At 51.8% G+C, this 18439-nt stretch overlaps 1 protein-coding gene across 1 annotated transcript in view; it reads right to left on the bottom strand.

Moving 5' to 3' along the window:
• Positions 1 to 1885, bottom strand: part of Nkd1 (NKD inhibitor of WNT signaling pathway 1) — a 68169-nt gene extending 66284 nt beyond the window's left edge. The window contains exons 1-3 of the mRNA XM_055621545.1: positions 1741 to 1885; positions 1587 to 1619; positions 867 to 1000 (exon numbers count right to left, since the gene is read on the bottom strand). Of these exons, the coding sequence (XP_055477520.1) occupies positions 867 to 1000; positions 1587 to 1619; positions 1741 to 1765 (192 nt within the window). The 5' untranslated portion in view covers positions 1766 to 1885. The remainder of the gene's footprint in view (positions 1 to 866; positions 1001 to 1586; positions 1620 to 1740) is intronic.
• Between the last annotated feature and the right edge of the window lie 16554 nt (positions 1886 to 18439).

Below are 18439 nucleotides of genomic sequence, written 5' to 3'. Positions count from 1 at the left end.
AACACACACACACACACACACACACAAACACACACACATCTGAACACTCCACCAGCCTCACCCAAAGAACAAGACCAAAGAACTAACCAGACCTGAGGCTCAGTCTGTTCCCCCTCTAAGTTTAAAAAAAAAAAAAAAATTAAATGTCACATCAAAAAGTTGATTCATCCTTTGATCCTCGGCTTGCAAGAGTTCCACGCAGACCATCTGAAAGCCCTGTGCAGAGTTCTGGAGCTCACAGGACATCTGTGAACACCAGTCCCAGGCCAGGCGCAGGGGCTGGAGTCACTCACCCCCCCCCCATCCCACTTGCTCCTGCAGAACAACTCCAGCCTCAAGAGGCCCCTGGGTGAAAAAAAGGGTGTACCCCAACCACTAGTTGGAGGCCCTCTCTCTGAGGGCCTCAGTAAGAGGACAGACAGGTCTCAGTGTCTCCAAACTCTACCCTCAGATGGCAGATGGCACTGATGAATGCCACAGACACAGTTGGAGGTGGCCACAGATCCCGGACCAACAGAGCCCTCTATCCAGTCTTGCCTCCCTACCCCTCCCCCCACCCCTCAAACCACAACAAAGCACAGCTTCTCCACCCACTGGACCTGTATCACCTCCTCCCTGGCACTTCCTCCCCAAGCAACCCTCTGTGCCCAGCTGGGCAGGAGATTGGTGCCAGCTTGATTGACAAGAGTCCCCCAAAGCATGGGGCACGGGTAGGGCTGGTGGGGTTCAGTGGCTGAGAAGGGATTTTTTTTGGGGGGGGACGTAGAAAATGTGCCAGCAGGATGCTAAAAGTTGGAGGAGGGGAACACCCAGACCCTCTCCAAGGCTGAAAGGGGTGAAAGGGTGCAAGAGAGTTGGAGCCATACCCGGGTGCCTCGACCAACAGTGCCTGCCAATCTCAGCTGACGGGATCCTGAGACGCTGCCTGGACAGCGCTGCCTCCCGATCCACTCCTCGATGCCTTTCCTTGCCCAAGCAGCACTCACAGCAAAGCTGTCACCTGAGGCGGGAAGAACACAAGACCTGAGTTTGGGCCCCCCAGCTGGCAAAAAGTTACCTGAGACCTGAGAGTGAAGGGAAGGAGACAGGGCGGAACAGCCGGGAGAGTAAAGGCTTAGTCGGAGGGTCAAGCGCCGGACGGAGCAGAATCCAAAAGAGGGTAGTAGCCAAGAAGGTTCGACAAGATCCTAAGGGCAAGGAGGATTCAGGGGGTGAAAGGGAGTACCCTGACTGAAGGAGTTTGGGGTCCAGAGGAAGGAGCGCGGGAGGCAGGAGCTGCAGAGGACGGAGCTTGAGGGTCAGGAGAGAGGGTGCAGTGGAAGCAGAGACCAAGTTCTCCTAAGAAGGGGCTGGCGGCCAGAGGAAGGTGCAAGATCTTGGGGGTCTGAAATGAAGACGCCGCCGAAGTAGAGGGGGTTAGGGTCAGCAGTGGGAGCCCCGGGCTGCGGGGAACGGGTTGGAGGGGCAGAGGGGCCCCAAAGAGCGCTCCGGGGCGGGGCTGGGGCAGCCCTGGTAATGAGATCCAGCGGCTGGGCCGGCCGCGCCGCCTCCCTCGCGCCCCCCGGGCCAGTAGCCCGCGCGCCTACCTTCCGGGCTCTCCCTGCGCTTGCACACGGCGGCTGCGGGCACATCGCGCGCGGCGGCGGCGGCGGCGGCGGGAGCCGGAAAGAAAGGAGAAGGAGAGTTAGCACCGGCGGGAGGACGCGGGGCCGCGGCCGGCGCGCGGGCGGGGACACTGACCCGGCTTCGAGTGAAGTTTCCCCATGCTGGGGCGCGGCGGCGGGGCGTCCTAAGCCATGCGTCTGGCCGCCGACCCCGCGCCAGCCTCGCTCGCCTCCTCACTGTCTGCGCGCCGAGCGCAGCCCCAGGCGGCGCCGGGACGCGCTCCTGCCGCCGTCGCCGCGGCCGGACTGACGCCCGGGCTCTCGGAGCCCCCTGCCCGCCGTCGCGGCCCCGCGCCTCCCCAAGCGCCCATTGGCCGGCAGCGGCCCATCAAAGACGAGGCGGGCGCGGCGGGGCGGGTAGAGGCGGGGCCTGCGGGTAGGCGCCTGCCGAGGGGCGGGCCCACGGGAGGGCGTGGTCTGTGGGCAGGGACAGGGGTGGAGCCTAGATGGGGAGGGGCTTTGGGTGTGCTGGGCCCTAAGCCCCCTGTGCGGACCTGTGGGCGGGAATGGGGACCGGGCGGAGGCTCTGGACGCCGAGCGGTGGAGCAGCGCTGCCCTCGCTGGTGGCACTGAGACTTCCCTCTTCTCTGCATTTCCTCGGAGCCGCTAAAGTGGGACTCGATGGCTCGAGTTCACAGGTGGGGAAACTGAGGTCACGCCTGGCGACCTCAGCTGCCCTGGTGCGCGTGTCTGTCTGCATCTCTCCCACGGCGTTGTCCCTTTCCAGACTTCCAGTGCCCAGTCTTTTGTAGAAAGTGGTGCCTGTTTCCGGCTGCGTGCCCTTTTCTTGGACTCCTCTAGGTTTGGGGTTTTATGTTGTTATTGTTGTCGTTTGTTTTGTTTTGTTCATTTGGAAATCGGATAGAAATCAACACGGCACCTCGCCAGACAGTGCGGGTCCTGCCCACTCCTGTTACCGACAAGTGTCCAGAAGTCCCGAGCTGTCCCCTAGTCTCTCGCAACTCTTCGCCCATGGGCTCACGAGTGCCCAACTGGGGTTGGGGCGAGCTGCCAAGCTGTGAGGCCGGGAGCAGTGAACCGCCGGGCCTTTGATCTTTCTTAGTTTCCGCTCCCCCCACCCCCCTGCAGTTCTCTAGACCCCAAGGGCCTGTTTGTTTTGTCTGGGGACGTCTCTGCAAAGGGGAGGGCGACTAGAAGGCTTTCACCCCACCTTTGTGGTCCTCAGAATGCTGTCTCTGCTGGCCGCACCGGGTGCCCTGCACTAAGCCCATCCTCTTATCTGACAGCCTGGGCGTGGGAAAGAACCAGTTCTGCTCCTACAGCTCGACTCTCTTTGCGAGTCCCAGTTTTATGATCTGTACAATGGAGACGGTTCTAGCCTTTTTTTTTAACCTGCTCTCTGTCTAGCACTACTCAATAGAAGCAGTGAGCCACGTTGGTCATTTTTAGACTTACAAGTAAGCACTTTCGGGAAAGGGAACCAAACCCAAAGCACTGGTCATGCTAGGCACGCAAGCACTCAGTTACTGAGCTATGTCCGCAGCCCTAGGTGCCACAGTGTCTAAGAAGTTAAACAGGTGTGTCATCCAGACGGCTCAGCTGATAAAGGGGCTTGCCACCAAGCCTGACGGATCTGAGTTCCATCCTCAGAGACCACACCGTTTGAAAGGAGAGGCCCATCTGCTGCAAAACTGTCCTCCCACCTCCACGTGAGGGCTGTAGCACTCATATCCCCACATACTACATAAATAGATAAATGTAACTTAAAAAAAAAAAAAAGTGAAATCGGCTTGGCCCCAAACAGCCGAAATAATCTCAATACTTAACAAGTTGTCGCATTCTTTGTTTTGCACTGTCTTTAAGTCTGGTGTGCGGTTTACGCCCGGAACACATCTCAGACACAAGAGCCGCACTGCATGTGGCCTTTGCCTGTGGCTAGTGGCTGCTGTGCTGTGAAGCACAACTCTGAGCATCTGTCTCTCTGTTTCAAAAGGACAAGGCAACCCGGAGCTGCATCAGCCTCCAAAATTCTCCCTCCCATCGCTCTTCACGTTTATACACGTTTATTCGGAGGAAATGAAAGCTAATCTAAGCACATACCTAAATCCTGTGCAGGATGCATTCATCGAAGGCACAGCTGGGACCTTACAAAACAGCAAAATTATGCTGTTGAGTTTGTGGGGTTGGTTGGTTGGTTTTGAGTCAAGGACACACACTGTAGCCCAGGTTAGCCTGGGACTCCCCAGGTAGCTCAGGCTGGTCTTGGAATTACAGCAATCCTCTTGTGCTGGCCTCCTGCATAGTGGGATTGCAGGTGTGAGCCACCACCCTCGGCCAGTTGTCAGTCGTCTATGCCACACCTTCAGTATCTGTAGCATTTCTGTGCCTACTGCCCCCACAAGTCACTCTTGATGCCTGCTTTTGTACTTGTAGAAAGGATAGGCCTTGTAAGGGAGGCTCATGAAAGTGGGGTTACTCCTCCACACACACACCAAGGAGTTACCCCTCACACAGCTGATTAGTGACCTAGTTAAGAATCAGCCTCAAACTGATCCTTTGCTGGCACTCATTTTCACAACCCCGGGTTTCCAGCACATCCCAAGCATAACCTCTGGAAAGGAAGAGTATGTGCCAGCTGTGTGGTAAGCACTGTTCTAGCACATCAAATATGTATCTGAACAAATGGACAGTGCCACTTTCACAGGCTTGCCCCCATGTCTCCTGGTGGAAGACAGACACAAAATGGTACCCATGAAGAACAGCACACAGTGAGGAGGGTAGAAAGCAGCTTACATCCAGGAAAGGGTTAATATCGTCCAAGACAGCCAGGGAGGTTGCTAAGCACCTACTGTGCCAGGACACCCCCAGAATCACCTGGCCCAGGTGCTTAGGCTGAGCTGTAGAACAGCTGAGCTGTGAGGAAATAGAAGGGAAGACCCAGGGACCAGAAGAGAGTGGCCCAGGTCAGGGGCCTGAGCTGACAAGGAACATCTCGCAGCAATCCTGCTAAGGAAGTCAAGTTCCTGTGGGGTCCCTGCTTGTCTTTCTCACCCACACCCACACCAGTGCTAGGGGCTTCGAAATCAAAGCAAAACTCTTCCTCGCAGAGCTTAGAACGTTGGTTACTTCCTTAAACCTGTCATGGCTTTCTTCTTTCATGAGAAAACAGTATCCCCTCTGCCCCTTGGGAATGTCTCTTTGCAGTTCAAAAAGAGATAAAAGCAAGGACTAAAACTCTGTAGTTACCAGCCTGAGTTTTAAGGGAAGTAAATCCCAAGTGTCTGGCTAGACACAGAGGCCCCACCGGGCGCCTGGACCCTCACCACCGCTACATACCTCTGACCTTGACATGAGAAGCCAGAGGGTGGGCCAGGTGGGGACGCGGTCACCTGTCCAGGATTCAGAGGATGAACTCCTAGCAGCCACCAGGGCCCCATCTACCTAGAGTGGCTCTTTGCCCTCTGCGGGCTCCCCACCCCACCACTTGCTGTCTTGTTCTGTTTTAATAATTTATCTGGCCCATTTTCTTGGGCTGTATACTTACAGTGACACATCTCTTTCTTTGAAGATTTCCCATCCTTTGGGGGAGGAGAACAGGAGAGGAAGGCCATGAAGAGATAAGAGAAAGAGGTTAGAAGCTCCGCCTGCACAGGGCTGCAGATTTCCTCAGACTGATGTGGGGAAATCGGTGAGATGAAGGGCTAGGAGATTTTTTTTTTTTTTCAAAAGCCCCATCACCCTGGTTGGCTGCCCATTTCCCAAGTTAAGCTGTCTTATCTGGATCCTGTCAAACACCATTTCCTAGGGTAGAAACCCTCCTTGGCCTTCCATACTCAAGGCTTACTCTCTAAACAGCTCAGCACGTACCCCTCTGCATCCAGCTGGTACTCCTTCATTTTTCATATGGAGCTGCCTTCCCTCCTGAGTCTCCTTGAGGGAAGGGCTCTCACTGCCTTACATCTCCTGGTGTAGTCCCTAACCCAGCTCCATTCACAATGTGGAGCCTAAGCCCTGGATTGAGTTGCAGTCCATAAGAAGTAGAGATATAATCTGGAGACAGGCATAACGGCTCAGGTTTGAAATTCCAGCACTCAGGAGGCTAAGCTAAGGCAGGGGCATTGTGAGTTGGGGACCAGCCTGGGCTACAAAATGAGACTATGAGCAGGAGAAGCAGCTCCCTCTCTTTTCTTGCAAGCCCCTGCCTTTGCTGCATTTCTGTGTTTCCTGGGCAGCTAGGACTGCTGGGGCCTGGAGACGTGCTTGTGAAGGGGTATAACCCAGGAGGAAGCATGGATGTCTCAAGAGCAACAGAGGTTGAAACACGAGTGGTATGTGGAGGTTGAAAAGGAACACATGCAGGAAAGTGAAGAAGCAGCCTGACAGGTCTAGAGTGCAGTTGGCATCTGTCACTTCCTTGAACCTATGCTGTAGCCTCTCTCCACTGCGCTCAACTCTGGGTGAACCCTCACCACATCCCTGAGCCAGTGACACAGCTCATCCGTGGGGCACTATCACAGGTATCATCCAGGGAGCCAGATAGCTAGAGGAAGGATTGGGAGAGAGGCGGCCAGGAACTACACTGCCCCAGCAATTGGCTCTGGGAAATACAATGGGAGAAAATGGGTTCCCCAGAACAAGCACAGGTTCCCTCTGTATTTGGACTTTAAAAGAAAGAGGCCGAAAGGCAGGTACTCATCTCCTCCAAATGCTAGCTGAATTAAACATTTGTGGCAGGAACTCGTCCTGGTCTAGAATGTTGCCCCAAGCCAAGATAACAAGCATCGCTGACCCTCTGAGAAGCTCTCCAGTCATTCTTTTCCAAGACGGAGAATGTTGCTGGGTTTGTTCACTTTCCATTAAATGCAACCAGCACAGGCTTGATCCCCAACCCCTGTCTCCCTGTCCATAACCTGGAAGGAAAGACAAGGAAGATCAGCAGCTCTCTTGTGTTCATTCAATGTCCATGTGGTACATGCGTGTGGCAAGGGATGTGCGTGTGTACCTGCGGGGGACAGTAATCAATGTGGGTGTCTTCCACACTCACTCTCCACTCTGTTTGGGACCAGGGTCCCTCAGTGAAGCTGAAGCTCACCAATTCTGCTAGACTACTTACTGTGTGGTCGGCCAGTCCCAGGGACCAACCTGTCTCCACCTCCGCGTTGGGGCTACAAGAGTGCATGCCTTTGCACCTTATTTTTTTTTTCCTAAACATAGTTGCTGGGGATAGAATGGGTCCCATTCTCGTATAGGAAGCACTTTACCAACTGATCTACCTCCCCAACTCCAAGAATTCTTTATCTGCAGGACTTGTCAGGGCAACAAGCAACCAAGTTTTGCAATTCCCTAAGAGAAAGGCCTCATAAACAGAGTTTCTTTCTTGTACTTGCCAGACCAAGGAACGCTTTGAGAAACAGCAGTATAAGCAAGCATCCCGGGATTTCACTGGATATGCTAAGTTCTAGACCTCCTTCCAGGTTCTGCATCCCAGGCTAACCTGAGAGGAGTAGGGTGGGCTACTAACTGGAGACAGCTGGCAGAGAGAGGGTTCCTGGAGGTTGAGAATCCATTCATGCCTAGCCAGTGTTGTCTTAGGACATCCTTAGTCACAGCCTCTGAAAGCCTAGATACTACTCTGTCTGTCTGTTGGCACGCAGGCATCTTAAGGGCTGGGCTTGAGGAATATATTGGGTTGTTTTTTGTTTTGTTTTTGTTGGTGTTTTTTTTTTTTTCTTAATTTCCATGGCTGTGATAAAACACCATGACCAAGGCAACTTATAAAAAGAAGTTTGAGGCTCCTGGTTTCAAGGGATAGGAGTTCATTATCAACATAGTGGGCAGCATGGCAGCAGACAGCCAGGCATGGTGCTGGAAGAGCAGCTGAGAGCTCACATCTTGGTCCACAAGCAGGAGGCAGAGACAGCATACTGGGAATGGTGGGAGGCTTTGAACCCTTGAGGCCACTCCCAGTGATACATCTCCAACAAAGCAACACCTCCTAATCCTTCTCAAACAGTTCCACCAACTTGGGGCCAACTATTCGAATTTATGAGTCTAGGGGGAAGGGAGCATTCTCATTCAAACACCCTGGGTAGTGAAGAGAAAGCTCTTGCTGAAGAGATCACCAGCAATTGGCCTGGACCTCGAGCCCTCCCCTTGGCTCAGTTTCTTCCTCCTTCCGTTCCACAAACAGGGGCTTGGGTGGCCCCTGCCCCCATGTTGACACTGTCTAACACTTCATTCCTTGGACACAGCGGATTGTCCACCACACATGCCTCACCCATGAGTCTGACCAATGGAGCTCCTTTTGCAGCATTTGGACAGAGAGGCTCAGGGCCTCTACAGGTACCAGGTAAGCTAATGGGAAAATAAAAAGCATGAGGAGGAAGCTGGGATGGGAACAGAGATGACGCTGGGTTTTGGATATAAAGTGGCCTGTGTTCTGACCTTAAATCCCTCAGGGCCTGACAGCCCTTCTTTGTTGGGCTCACACCAATCACCGAGGCTCCTTGTGTGGAACATGTGCACCAAGCCCTGAGCCCACGTTAAGATGCAGTACCAGTGTGGCCTGAAGACTGTGCTCCTCACAGGTCCTGGATGAACGTGAGGCTCGAGAACAGTGAGCCATCTGCTGGGGCTGCAGACCATGACTCAGTGTGAGGAGAAGCAGGGCAGGCAGCCCGAGCTGTGGCAGAAGGCAGGAAGGGACCAAGAGACACATGTGTTTCTTTTCCATTAACTCCACTGTGCAGTGAAGATGACTAGACAACCAAGCAAGGTGGCTCACGCCTTTAGTCCCAGCACTCAGGGAGGCAGAGGCAGGTGGATCTCTGTGGGTTCGAGGCCAGCCTGGTCTACAAAGCGAATCCAGGACAGCCAAGGCTACACAGAGAAATCCTGTCACAAACAAACAAATAAATGTGACTAAATGTCTCATTTATACCAGACTTGCCTGTGCACAACATGGATGAAAATGTCTCTCTTCATGAAGCTCACTGGCTAGGGAGGACGGCATTAGGATCAGGTTAGTCAGTGAAATAGACAGTGGAAAAAAAAAAAAAGTCAAGTGAGAAACAGGAAGAAGGTACACCAGGATGTGCCTCATGATTTTCTACAGACAGGCCAATGTGGGGGAAAAAAAATCAAAACCTTGGGCCAGCATGATAACACAGTGAGCAAAGCACTGGTCACACAAGCCTGATGCTCCCACAGAATAAAAATAACATTTTAAAACTTCAAATCCTCAGCATCTGTTTTGATACCCTCCTGGGTAGAGTCTTTCAGAGGCCCTCTGTGGTAAGCTTCTGTCCTGTTCCTTGTTTTCTCCCTCTTCTGATGTCCGTCCCTTTTGCCTTTCTGAGTGAGGATTGATCATCTTACCCAGGGTCCTCCTTCTTGCTTAGCTGCTTTAGGTGTACAGATTTTAGTATGATTATCCTATATTATATATCTAATATCCACTTATAAGTGAGTATGTATCATGTGTGTCTCCCCACTTCTGGGATACCTCACTCAGGATGATCTTTTCTAGATCCCACCATTTGCCTGCAAATTTCATGATTTCCTTGTTTTTAATTGCTGAGTAGTGTTCCATTGTGTAAATGTACCGCAATTTCTGTATCCATTCTTGAGTTGAGGGACTTCTGGGTTGTTTCCAGATTTTGACTATTATGAATAAAGCTGCTACGAAGATAGTTGAGCAAATGTCCTTGTTATATACTTAAGCATATTTTGGATATCATAGCCAAACTTTGGGCAGAGTGCAGGGAATCTTATGAAAGAAGGGGGAGATAGAAAGACCTGGAGGGGACAGGAGCTCCACAAGAAGAGCAACAGAACCAAAAAATCTGGGCAAAGGGGTCTGAGACTGATATTCCAACCAAGCACCATGCATGGAGATAACCTCGAACCCCTGCACAGATGTAGCCTATGGCAGCTCAGTCTCCAAGAGGGTACCCTAGTAAGGGAAACAGGGACTGTCCCTGACATGAATTCAGTGGCTGGCTCTTTGATCACCTCCCCCTGAGGGAGGAACAGTTATGCCAAGCCAGAGAGGAAGACAATGCAGCTAGTCTTGATGAGACCTGATAGGCTAGGGTCAGATGGAAGGGGTGAAGGACCTCCCCTATCAGAGGGCTTGGGGAGGGACATGGGAAGAGAAGAGGAAGGGAGGGTGGGATTGGGGGGGGTGAAGGAGGGGGCTACAGCTGGGATACAAAGTGAATAAATTAATTAATAAAAAATAAATTAATTTTAAAAATAAAAAATAAAAATCTCCAAAGCCTCAAAGACAATTCCATCCTCTGCCTCCATAGCATCTCCTGGCTTAACTTAAGCCCTTCTTATATACATTATTTTGTTTCTTCTAACTTTTTGCCCAAGAGAAGGACTAAATATTGAGAAAGCAGATTTCAGCACATGCAAAGGCCCTGAGGTAGCAACAAACTGTGAACACGTGGGAATAACAAAGAGGGCTCTGAAGCAGAGAATGTGAAGCAGAGAGGTTGAAGGGGACAGGGGAAGATCATGAGACTTTTATGGGCCACAGCAAGGGCTTTCTTTAGCTTCACTCAAGCAAGACAGTAGCCAGTTGAGAGGAGCTAGATTGAGGGATGACAGCAAGAGGTCAGGCCCAAGATGATGGTAGCTTAGACCAGAGTGACAGCAGTGGAAATGGAAGGAGTCATATGCTAAATCTTATGGGAAGTTCAAGGTCACAAGATTAACTAACATAAAGAATTTGGAGGCGGGGGAGCCTTAAGGAAGATTCGAAGGTTGGAGACAGCAACTGGATAAAAAGGGTTGCTAGTGACTGATGGGACACACACAGTGAGGCGGGTGACAAGCTCCGACTGAGGAGGGGTCTGTTCAAAGCAAACTATTCTGAGAGAAGAAGCTGGTGTCTGAGAGATCTGCAGATAGACAGTTGTAACCACAGAGTTCAGATGCAAGCCGCCTTGCCAGATCCCAGCAGGTGTCAGAAAGCAAGACCCAAGCCTGGAGAGACTCTGGAAAAATGGGCAGGGACAGAGAAAAGACTGTCAGGGACAGAGCCTGGGGCTGCAAGTCACTGCTCACCCTCTCATCCATTCTGCCGGTCTCCTAACCTCACAACACACAGCAGCGCCTCAGCCCTCGCTCTGTCCTTACAGACTCCACTCCTGGCGACCCTTCCTATACCTGCTCTCCACCCCTCCTCTTCAGTGCCTTTGGCAGGCGAGTTCTAAGAAATGCTGAGCTCTGAGAGCAGTGCTTTGTTCTGTCCTCTCTGGAGATAGATGAGAACCAGTATGTGACCTCCGCATCTGGCAAGGGGCAGATGGCAGCTCTCTGTAATGCCCAGCGTCCCGCTGTCACTGGGGTCCTGATTCAACTTCATTCCCTCTGAGTCCGCCTCATATTATGACTGTCCTGGCACATAGCAGCCTCGCAATATGGGATAAATGGCAGAAGGGAAAGGCCCATTGGGCCCGAGGAGACACCATGCACTCTTGCCCTCAGCATCTCCAGGCCCTGCCTGGGGCTCCCCCATCATCCCTTTGCTTCATCTGGCTGTGCCATCCTGCAGCTCCAAGTAGCCCGTGCCCATACCACAGCACCTCAGCGAGGGCAGGAGAGCAGATGGAGGCTGGTGCTCTTGCTCCAGACCACTGTCGTTGTCTCTCGCCTGGGAAACCCTAAGGGACCAGAGGCAAGGACTGTCCATCTGCACCTCCCAGCAGCAAGCCGCCCGGCCTCCACCTGGCGCCTTTTTAACATCATCTTCCGAAGACTTCTCCGAGTGACAAGTATCTTTGTGCAGAGCCCCTCCACCCCTCCCTGTCTCCTTGGATCCTAACTCTCTCTGGCTTCCTTCTGCACAAAGGGTCCATTGAGAGGCAGGCAGTGGGGTGCCGCCTTTGATCTGGGCTTCTAATAACGTGTGTGTTTGCGTCCCAAAGCAAGGCAGCAGCCTGGCTGGCTCAGGGAGGCAGGAAAGGAAAAGTCTGGAGATGGTACCCCAGTGTGCAAATGGGAGGGCACTCTGCAGATTGTTGGTTGGTTGGTGAGGATGCCCATAGCAAGAGGCAAAGCCTGCCACAGTCATAAACTGCCCAGCTAGTGCTGCAGCTGTCAGCAGGCCTATCCTGAGCTCCAGATTTACCCCAGGGGAGGGGCCGTGTAGACTTGGGAAAAACTAAGTGTCATGCCCAGAATATAGGGTGGCACTGCCACTCTTTCCAAGGGCAATCTGCAAACTAAAAAAACAATGTTGTTGTGGGGGAGCAACTAAGAAAGTGGCCATATGTAGTGGGGTATGTAATACAGCACTTGGAAGGCTAAATTAGGGCTAATCAAGCCCGACCTGTGCTATAGAGTGAAACCCTGCCTTTAAAGAGAAGGAGAGAGGACAGCCATGGTGACGCAGGCCTTTAATCCCAGCACTCGGGAGACAGAAGCAGGCAGATCTCTGAGTTTGAGGCCAGCCTGGTGAGTTCCAGAACAGCCAGGGTTACACCAAGAAACCCTCTCTCAAAAAACAAGAAAGAAAGAAAGAAAGAAAGAAAGAAAGAAAGAAAGAAAGAAAGGAAGGAAGGAAGGAAGGAAGGAAGGAAGGAAGGAAGGAAGGAAGGAAGGAAGGAAGGAAGGAAGAAAGAAAAAGAAAAGTGTGAAGTGTGAAGCTCTGATGATAAACCATTCCTGTGGTTTGCTGGATGCTTCCTGATTACCAACTCCCTCAATTCATTCCAGAGAAAAAGCATGAGGGTTAGGAGGAATCAAAGCAGAGTGCCACAGAGGAAACAACTGCCTGCTATCCATCTCCCTGGGGTCCTTGCTGTCCTCAGGGTGACCCTACCAGGCCTTTGGCAATGACACTTCGTCCTATATGCCAGGCAGAGCTGTACATAAAGGGTAATACATTTGATATAGAGATGGAAGTATGGAAATCTGACTTTCCCATGCATGAAGGTTCTGTGCAAGGGTCTGTACATGGATTGTGACCAAGGAACTCCCAGGAAAGCTGGGATGACAGTCACCATCTCTGCTTTGTATACGAGGAAATAGGTAAGGGGTGAATGATGGGATTTTTGAGCAAAGTAGCCAAAGACAGACTTCAACTCCATTGTTAGTTGGCCGAGCCTATGGTTGGCTGCCACTGTCCACTGTTCTAGGCTGCAAGGCCAGGTACCCAGTGTTCTAGTTAGCATATGAAAGTGCTCCCCCCAAAGCTCGGATGTTGGAGGCAAAGGAACCAGCTGTTGGAGGGAAGTAGGTCAGCAGAGATGTATTCTTGGGGTCTCTCTTGCCTCCCTGCCGCTCCCTACCATGGCACCACAGTGTCCTGTTTCACAGCAGGCTGAGAGATCATAAATCCAAGCCTTTTGAACCACGAGCCAAGTGAGTCTCCTGTTTAATTCTTATTTCTCAAGTATGACGTAGGAGCTAATTAACACAGAGCCACAGTTATGGCTCCTGGAATTGTGCAGTATGTGTCCTACACGGTGGCTGCCAACCCTGTAGCAGAACAGACAGATTATAACAAATTAAGCATTCATCAAGGTATGCACAAAGCCTGGGCTTGGTCCAGGAAGAAGAGGCACCCTCCCCCCATCCCTCTTTCTAGCACAGTCCCTGCTTCCAGGGAGAAAATATATTTTTCATTTGACCTGACCTTATTCCTGTCATGGACATTAGAGGCAGAGAAGGAGAGGAACAGTCGCTCTTGCAGCTCATCCCTTGGCCCTCCATCTTCTCATCTGTAAGTGGAAACCTTCAGTAACTATCACAGACTTACAGCTGGGGCATGAACCAAGCATTCCTAGAACTACTGGAGACTGATTCGAGGCTGTACAGGGGGCTGCTGCCAAAGCCTGTCCTCACCCTCCAGCTGTGCATGGAGCGCTATCTACCTCACTCACTGGAGCATCACTCATGCCCTTGCTCAGCAGGCCACAGTAGAACCTAGCAGGCGTGACTGTTGGCTCACCATTATAATTCCACGACCTACAACGGGGCCAGGCCCATCTCCTACATACAGCACCCCCGTCCCCGCTTTGGCTCCCTCTTTCTTCAGGCATCAGGCCAGTTCCTTCTGGAGCTCACGGACAGCAGAGCCGGCCTTTCTGGCAGCATTTGTGACACAGAAGCAAAGCAGCAGACTCCCATACAACACAACGTAAGATGAGCTCACACTGTCTGCTGCCATCCATTTTTGGTTGCTAGACCTTGAGCAGATGCAAGTGGCTTAAGGGTAAAGCCGAGGCTCCTTCACCTACTGCCCAATTTCTGACCAGGGAAGTTGCTGAGGGAGAAGCAGCCTCGTCACACTCATCATCCAATTCTCAGCACCATACAAACTGAGTGTGGTGGCAGACGCCTGTAACATCAGCACCTGGGAAGTGGAGGCAGGGAGATCGAAGGCCAAGGTCATCTTCACATACACAGTAAGTTTAAGGTTATCCCAGGTGTCAAAGAGCTGAGTGCATGGGCATTGCTGGACTGCAGCTCTCTGTGGTATGAATCCCTTCCCGGGACTCTTGCTGTTGAGGCCCTGTAGGTGTTCAGTGAGGCCAGGGGCTTTTGCTGAGCTTACCTGTCCTCTCATGTCCCCAGAACCTCTTGTGTCTCTGTGACTCTAGAGCAGCCAGGAGGAGTGTTAAAGATAGGTGGCAAGATATACTGGCCCAACCCCCACCCCACCTCTCCTCTTTGCTTTCTGAGGCCAGTCCTGTTATCCAAGAGGTCGACCTGACAACCTTGAATGATGTGTGTGATGGGGCCGCCTCTCCCTCAGCAACTCTCCTGGTCGGAAAGCAGGCACTTGTCTAACTCAGCTACATCCTCTGCTCCTCAATCCCAAGTTTGTTTACTCACGAATATAAGCAAACTACTCATTTCTGCTTTTATCTATCTATCTATCTATCTATCTATCTATCTATCTATCTATCTATCTATCTTTGAGGTGAGCTAGAATCTTCAACCTACTCCTGGGGCATCCACCCCTGGGTCTTCCTCTGGCCAGTACCTAGCTGCCTCCTGAGTCTGAGTTCTTTCTCTGCCAATTCTTCCTCAGCTACTCCAACTCCTGGTTCCTGGCCATCTTCAGCCATATCTGTCCCTTTTTCCTGCACCAGCCAGTTGGATCCCAGAGGAGGTCTCACCAACACTCTGGGTGTCTCAGAACAAGCAGAAAGCTCCTTACCACCACCCCCTTTCACACACACCCCTGGGGGGATCTCTGAGGCTAGCTATAAAAATAATAATAGAGGTAGGTGAGATGGCTCAGCAGGTAAAGACGCTTGGCTAAGCCTAACCACCTGAATTCAATCACCAGGACCTACTTAGTAAAAAAAAAAAAAAAAAAAAAAACAGATCCCCAACAGTTGTCCTCTGCCCTCCACAGGCACCAAGACATGCCTGTGCCCCACCCCAAATGCAACAAACAATAAAAATGCAATATAAAAAAATCATTAAGATTAATATCAGAGGCTGGAGGGATGGTTCTGCAGGTAAGAGCATCCACGTTCAATTTCTACCACCCACAGGGCAGCTCACAAGCACCTTCCAGGAGATCCTGCGTCTTCCTCTGCCTCTGTGGCACTCTGTACACGTGGTGCACAAACAAACCTGCAGGCAAAATCTCAGACAAGTAATTGTTTTTAATTAAGAGGAACAACAGGTGTAAGGCATCGGGATATAGCCCTCCACCGACACCCTACTCAATCCACAACGAATATCGCAGACTTCCCTCTAAGGTGACTCACTGAGGGCCTGACGCTAGGCACCCGTGCACCTTCTATAGGCGCCCAGCGGTTCACCAAACAAGGCTGAGACAAATCTAACCTCAAAGAGAGTGGGTGCAGGGGTGTGTGTACCACTCTGCACACACATGAAAGATGGATGGAGATGAGGAGCTGGTGCCTCCCAGCATTCTGCATGGGGCCAGATACCCAGCAGGCCTGCGGTTAGAACGACTCTTACTCTTCCATTATCATATTTAGCATCAGAAACATTAATGTTTTCTTTAAGACATTTTGGTTGTAAGGTGAAGTGACTGGAGTGAGAGGAGACAGGCCGCCGAGTGCTCACATGCCCTGGGAAGACAGGTGACGAACAGCCTCCATCTAACTGCTCGGGGAAGGTCTGAAAAGAGAGCTTCGGGGTTTTGTGTTTGAGAGGGGGGTCTCGGGTAGCCCAGGATAGCCTTGAATTACAAATCCCCCCTGCCTCTGCCTTTCGAGAGTTGGGATTACAGGTGTGCACCACCACGTAAGAGAGATATCCTTCCCAGCCTCTCTGAGGAAAACTCTGCGACAGTTTGCCTCTGACTGGCATAGCTTGAATTGTGCGCTTATTCCTGAGCCAATTACAATAGGAGTTTTGTCACTCCAGCTTGAGCCGGATGCCCAGCCCCATGACCAGACGATGGGCAGCCTCACCTCTGCCAAGTACAAGATGGGAAGGGGCAAGGGCCTAAGAGAAGGGGCAGCAAGAGGAGTGTAGTGGGATATCCCCACAGCTTGACTCTCAGCCCACTTTACAAATAGGGGAAGTGAGTCTCAAAGTTCATGGTCATGTGACACAACGGTGGCCTTGGAACTCAGTCTAGACTGTTGGCTTCTTCCTATTCCCTAGTACCACCCTTTGAGGAAAGAAGGATGGCCTGAGCAGGGTGTAGACTTCCCCTCCATGCCACTGCCTCCCTCTGCCAGTCCTTGCCCTGTAGGTAACCGTGACAACAGACCCGAGAAGGGAAGCCAGCTTTTACCGTGAGACAGCGATTGCTTCAACCCCCGAAGGTAGAAGCATATGTAGGACACTGAGAGCTCTCCACAGCCAGGTCTCAGCGGCCTCAGTGAAGTGACTTGGGAATTCTTCTCCTGTGAGCTCAGGCCTGGGGTCTCTCAGACAGGAGGGAAATTTTGAAGGGGTGGTACCATCAAAGCCTGTCCCACCTGGATGGAAACCACTGTCCCAGAGAGATTCGGTCTTTGATACTATGGGACCTGGAGTCATGGGAGCTCACCTCTGCACATCCCCGTACAGTTCACACCCCATCTCATTCTTCTCTGGGAAGAGCCTGCAGTTTCCCTCTTCTGCCTCCCTGTCAGCAGCCTCCCCTATCCTCTGTCCTCGTATGAGTGTTGAATGAGGCACACAGCGTCTCTGGTGAGCCGGTGTCCCTGGGGTGACTGTGAGCACCTTTCCCTCTAAGGGCACACGTGGAACACCAAACCGAGGGGCCAACATCAAATGTCAGAACGCCACAGCTACCCCACAGAAGCAGCTGTCCTGGAAAGCATAAGACTGAGACTCAGGAGCACCCCACTGCTTCCTTCCATAGCTGAACAAGGCAACTAGCTCTCCCTTGATGTACTGAAATATGTACCTGAGAAAATAAACCTCTGGGAAGAAAGGCAATATCGGGGCCCATGGTCCCAGAGGCTCAGTCAGTGGTCACTTGGCTCTGTTGTCTTTGGGGCTACGATGAGGCAGAACATTCTGGTAGAAGCCTTTCACTCACCTCATAGTGGCCAGGAAGCAAAGAGAAAAGAGGACTCGCTATCCCACCATTCCCTTCTGGGGAAGCGACAGAGACAGGGGTCTCAGTGGAGAAAGCAGTAGCACCATGTGTTAGTCCCAAGCCTTCAACACACGAGCTCTAGGGCAATGCTTCTCAACCTGTGGGTCTCAACCCCCTTGGGGGACTTTCACATCAGATATTCTGCATATCAGATATTTATATTACAATTTATAGCAGTAGCAAAAATTACAGTTATGAAGTAGCAACAAAATAATTTTATGGTTGAGGGTGACCATAACATGAGGAACTGTATTAAAGGGTCGCAGCCCTGGGAAGGTTGAGAACCATTGCTCTAGGGAGACATTTAAGATCCAAGCATTATAATGACTATGTCTATTCTGACTAAATCTCCCATGAGACTGCAGCCGCTCCCTCTGCACTGCACTGCCCAGTTGTGGCTGATTAAAACAGCTAAAGTAAATTACTCATCACTTCCCAGGAATCCCGTGAGTCAGTACCGGCCCTGTAAGCAAAAAACCTAGGAAGTAACACCCAGGGAACAGTGGATGCCCCAGAAGCTTCTAACTCATTTCAAAAACAAACAAACAAACAAACAACAAACAGATACCTAGAGGAAAAACAGAAAAATGAGTACTTTCACTGTGAGTAAGCAAAGTTGGGATTGAGGGCCCGGAGACGTAGCTGAGCTGGCCGAGTGCCCGCCTAGGCAGGCATGGAGCAGGTGGAAGTCGATGAAGGATAAAGTCAGGGCTCCTTCCCCTAGTGCCTGTTTCTGACCAGAGAAGTTGCTGAGGGGGAAACGGGCAAAAGCCTGGGTCCAGCCTGCAGGAAGATGGGCCTCTCTTGCTTTCTCCTTCTGGGAGCGCTCACTTCTTGTGTTCCCTCTCTGAGAACCCAGCTACCGTGCTGCAAGTCCAAGCTGGGAGGGAAGGGCACGCAGGGGTGTCATCGCCTAGCTCCAGCTGAGCGCCCGCCAGTGACATCAGTTGGCCATGAGCATGTTGTCACCTCACATTTCCAGCACCAGCAGGTCTCCAGTTGACTGCATCTGAGAGGCCGTCGCACGGTACACGGCTGCCACATTGAATGACCCATGCCCGAAGTCAGCAGACACAATCAGTTGTTGTCTCTAGCCATCAAATCTTGTGGACCTTCGTCACACAACCCGAGATAAAGAACACCAGGTTCAAGTCCTCACAGCCACCTCCTTTGCAGTTGTCTTGTCCCTGTGCTGGTGGTGTCGTTCTTCTGCTGGAAGCCTGCAGCGGCCCCTCACTGACCCCGGCACAGT

This window comes from Psammomys obesus, unplaced genomic scaffold (genome assembly GCF_907164565.1).
Source record: "Psammomys obesus unplaced genomic scaffold, mPsaObe1.curated_primary_1811, whole genome shotgun sequence".
NCBI classification, from domain to species: domain Eukaryota; kingdom Metazoa; phylum Chordata; class Mammalia; order Rodentia; family Muridae; genus Psammomys; species Psammomys obesus.
The sequence above is the reverse complement of the archived record's forward strand: the minus strand, read 5'-3'. Positions and strand labels throughout refer to the sequence as shown.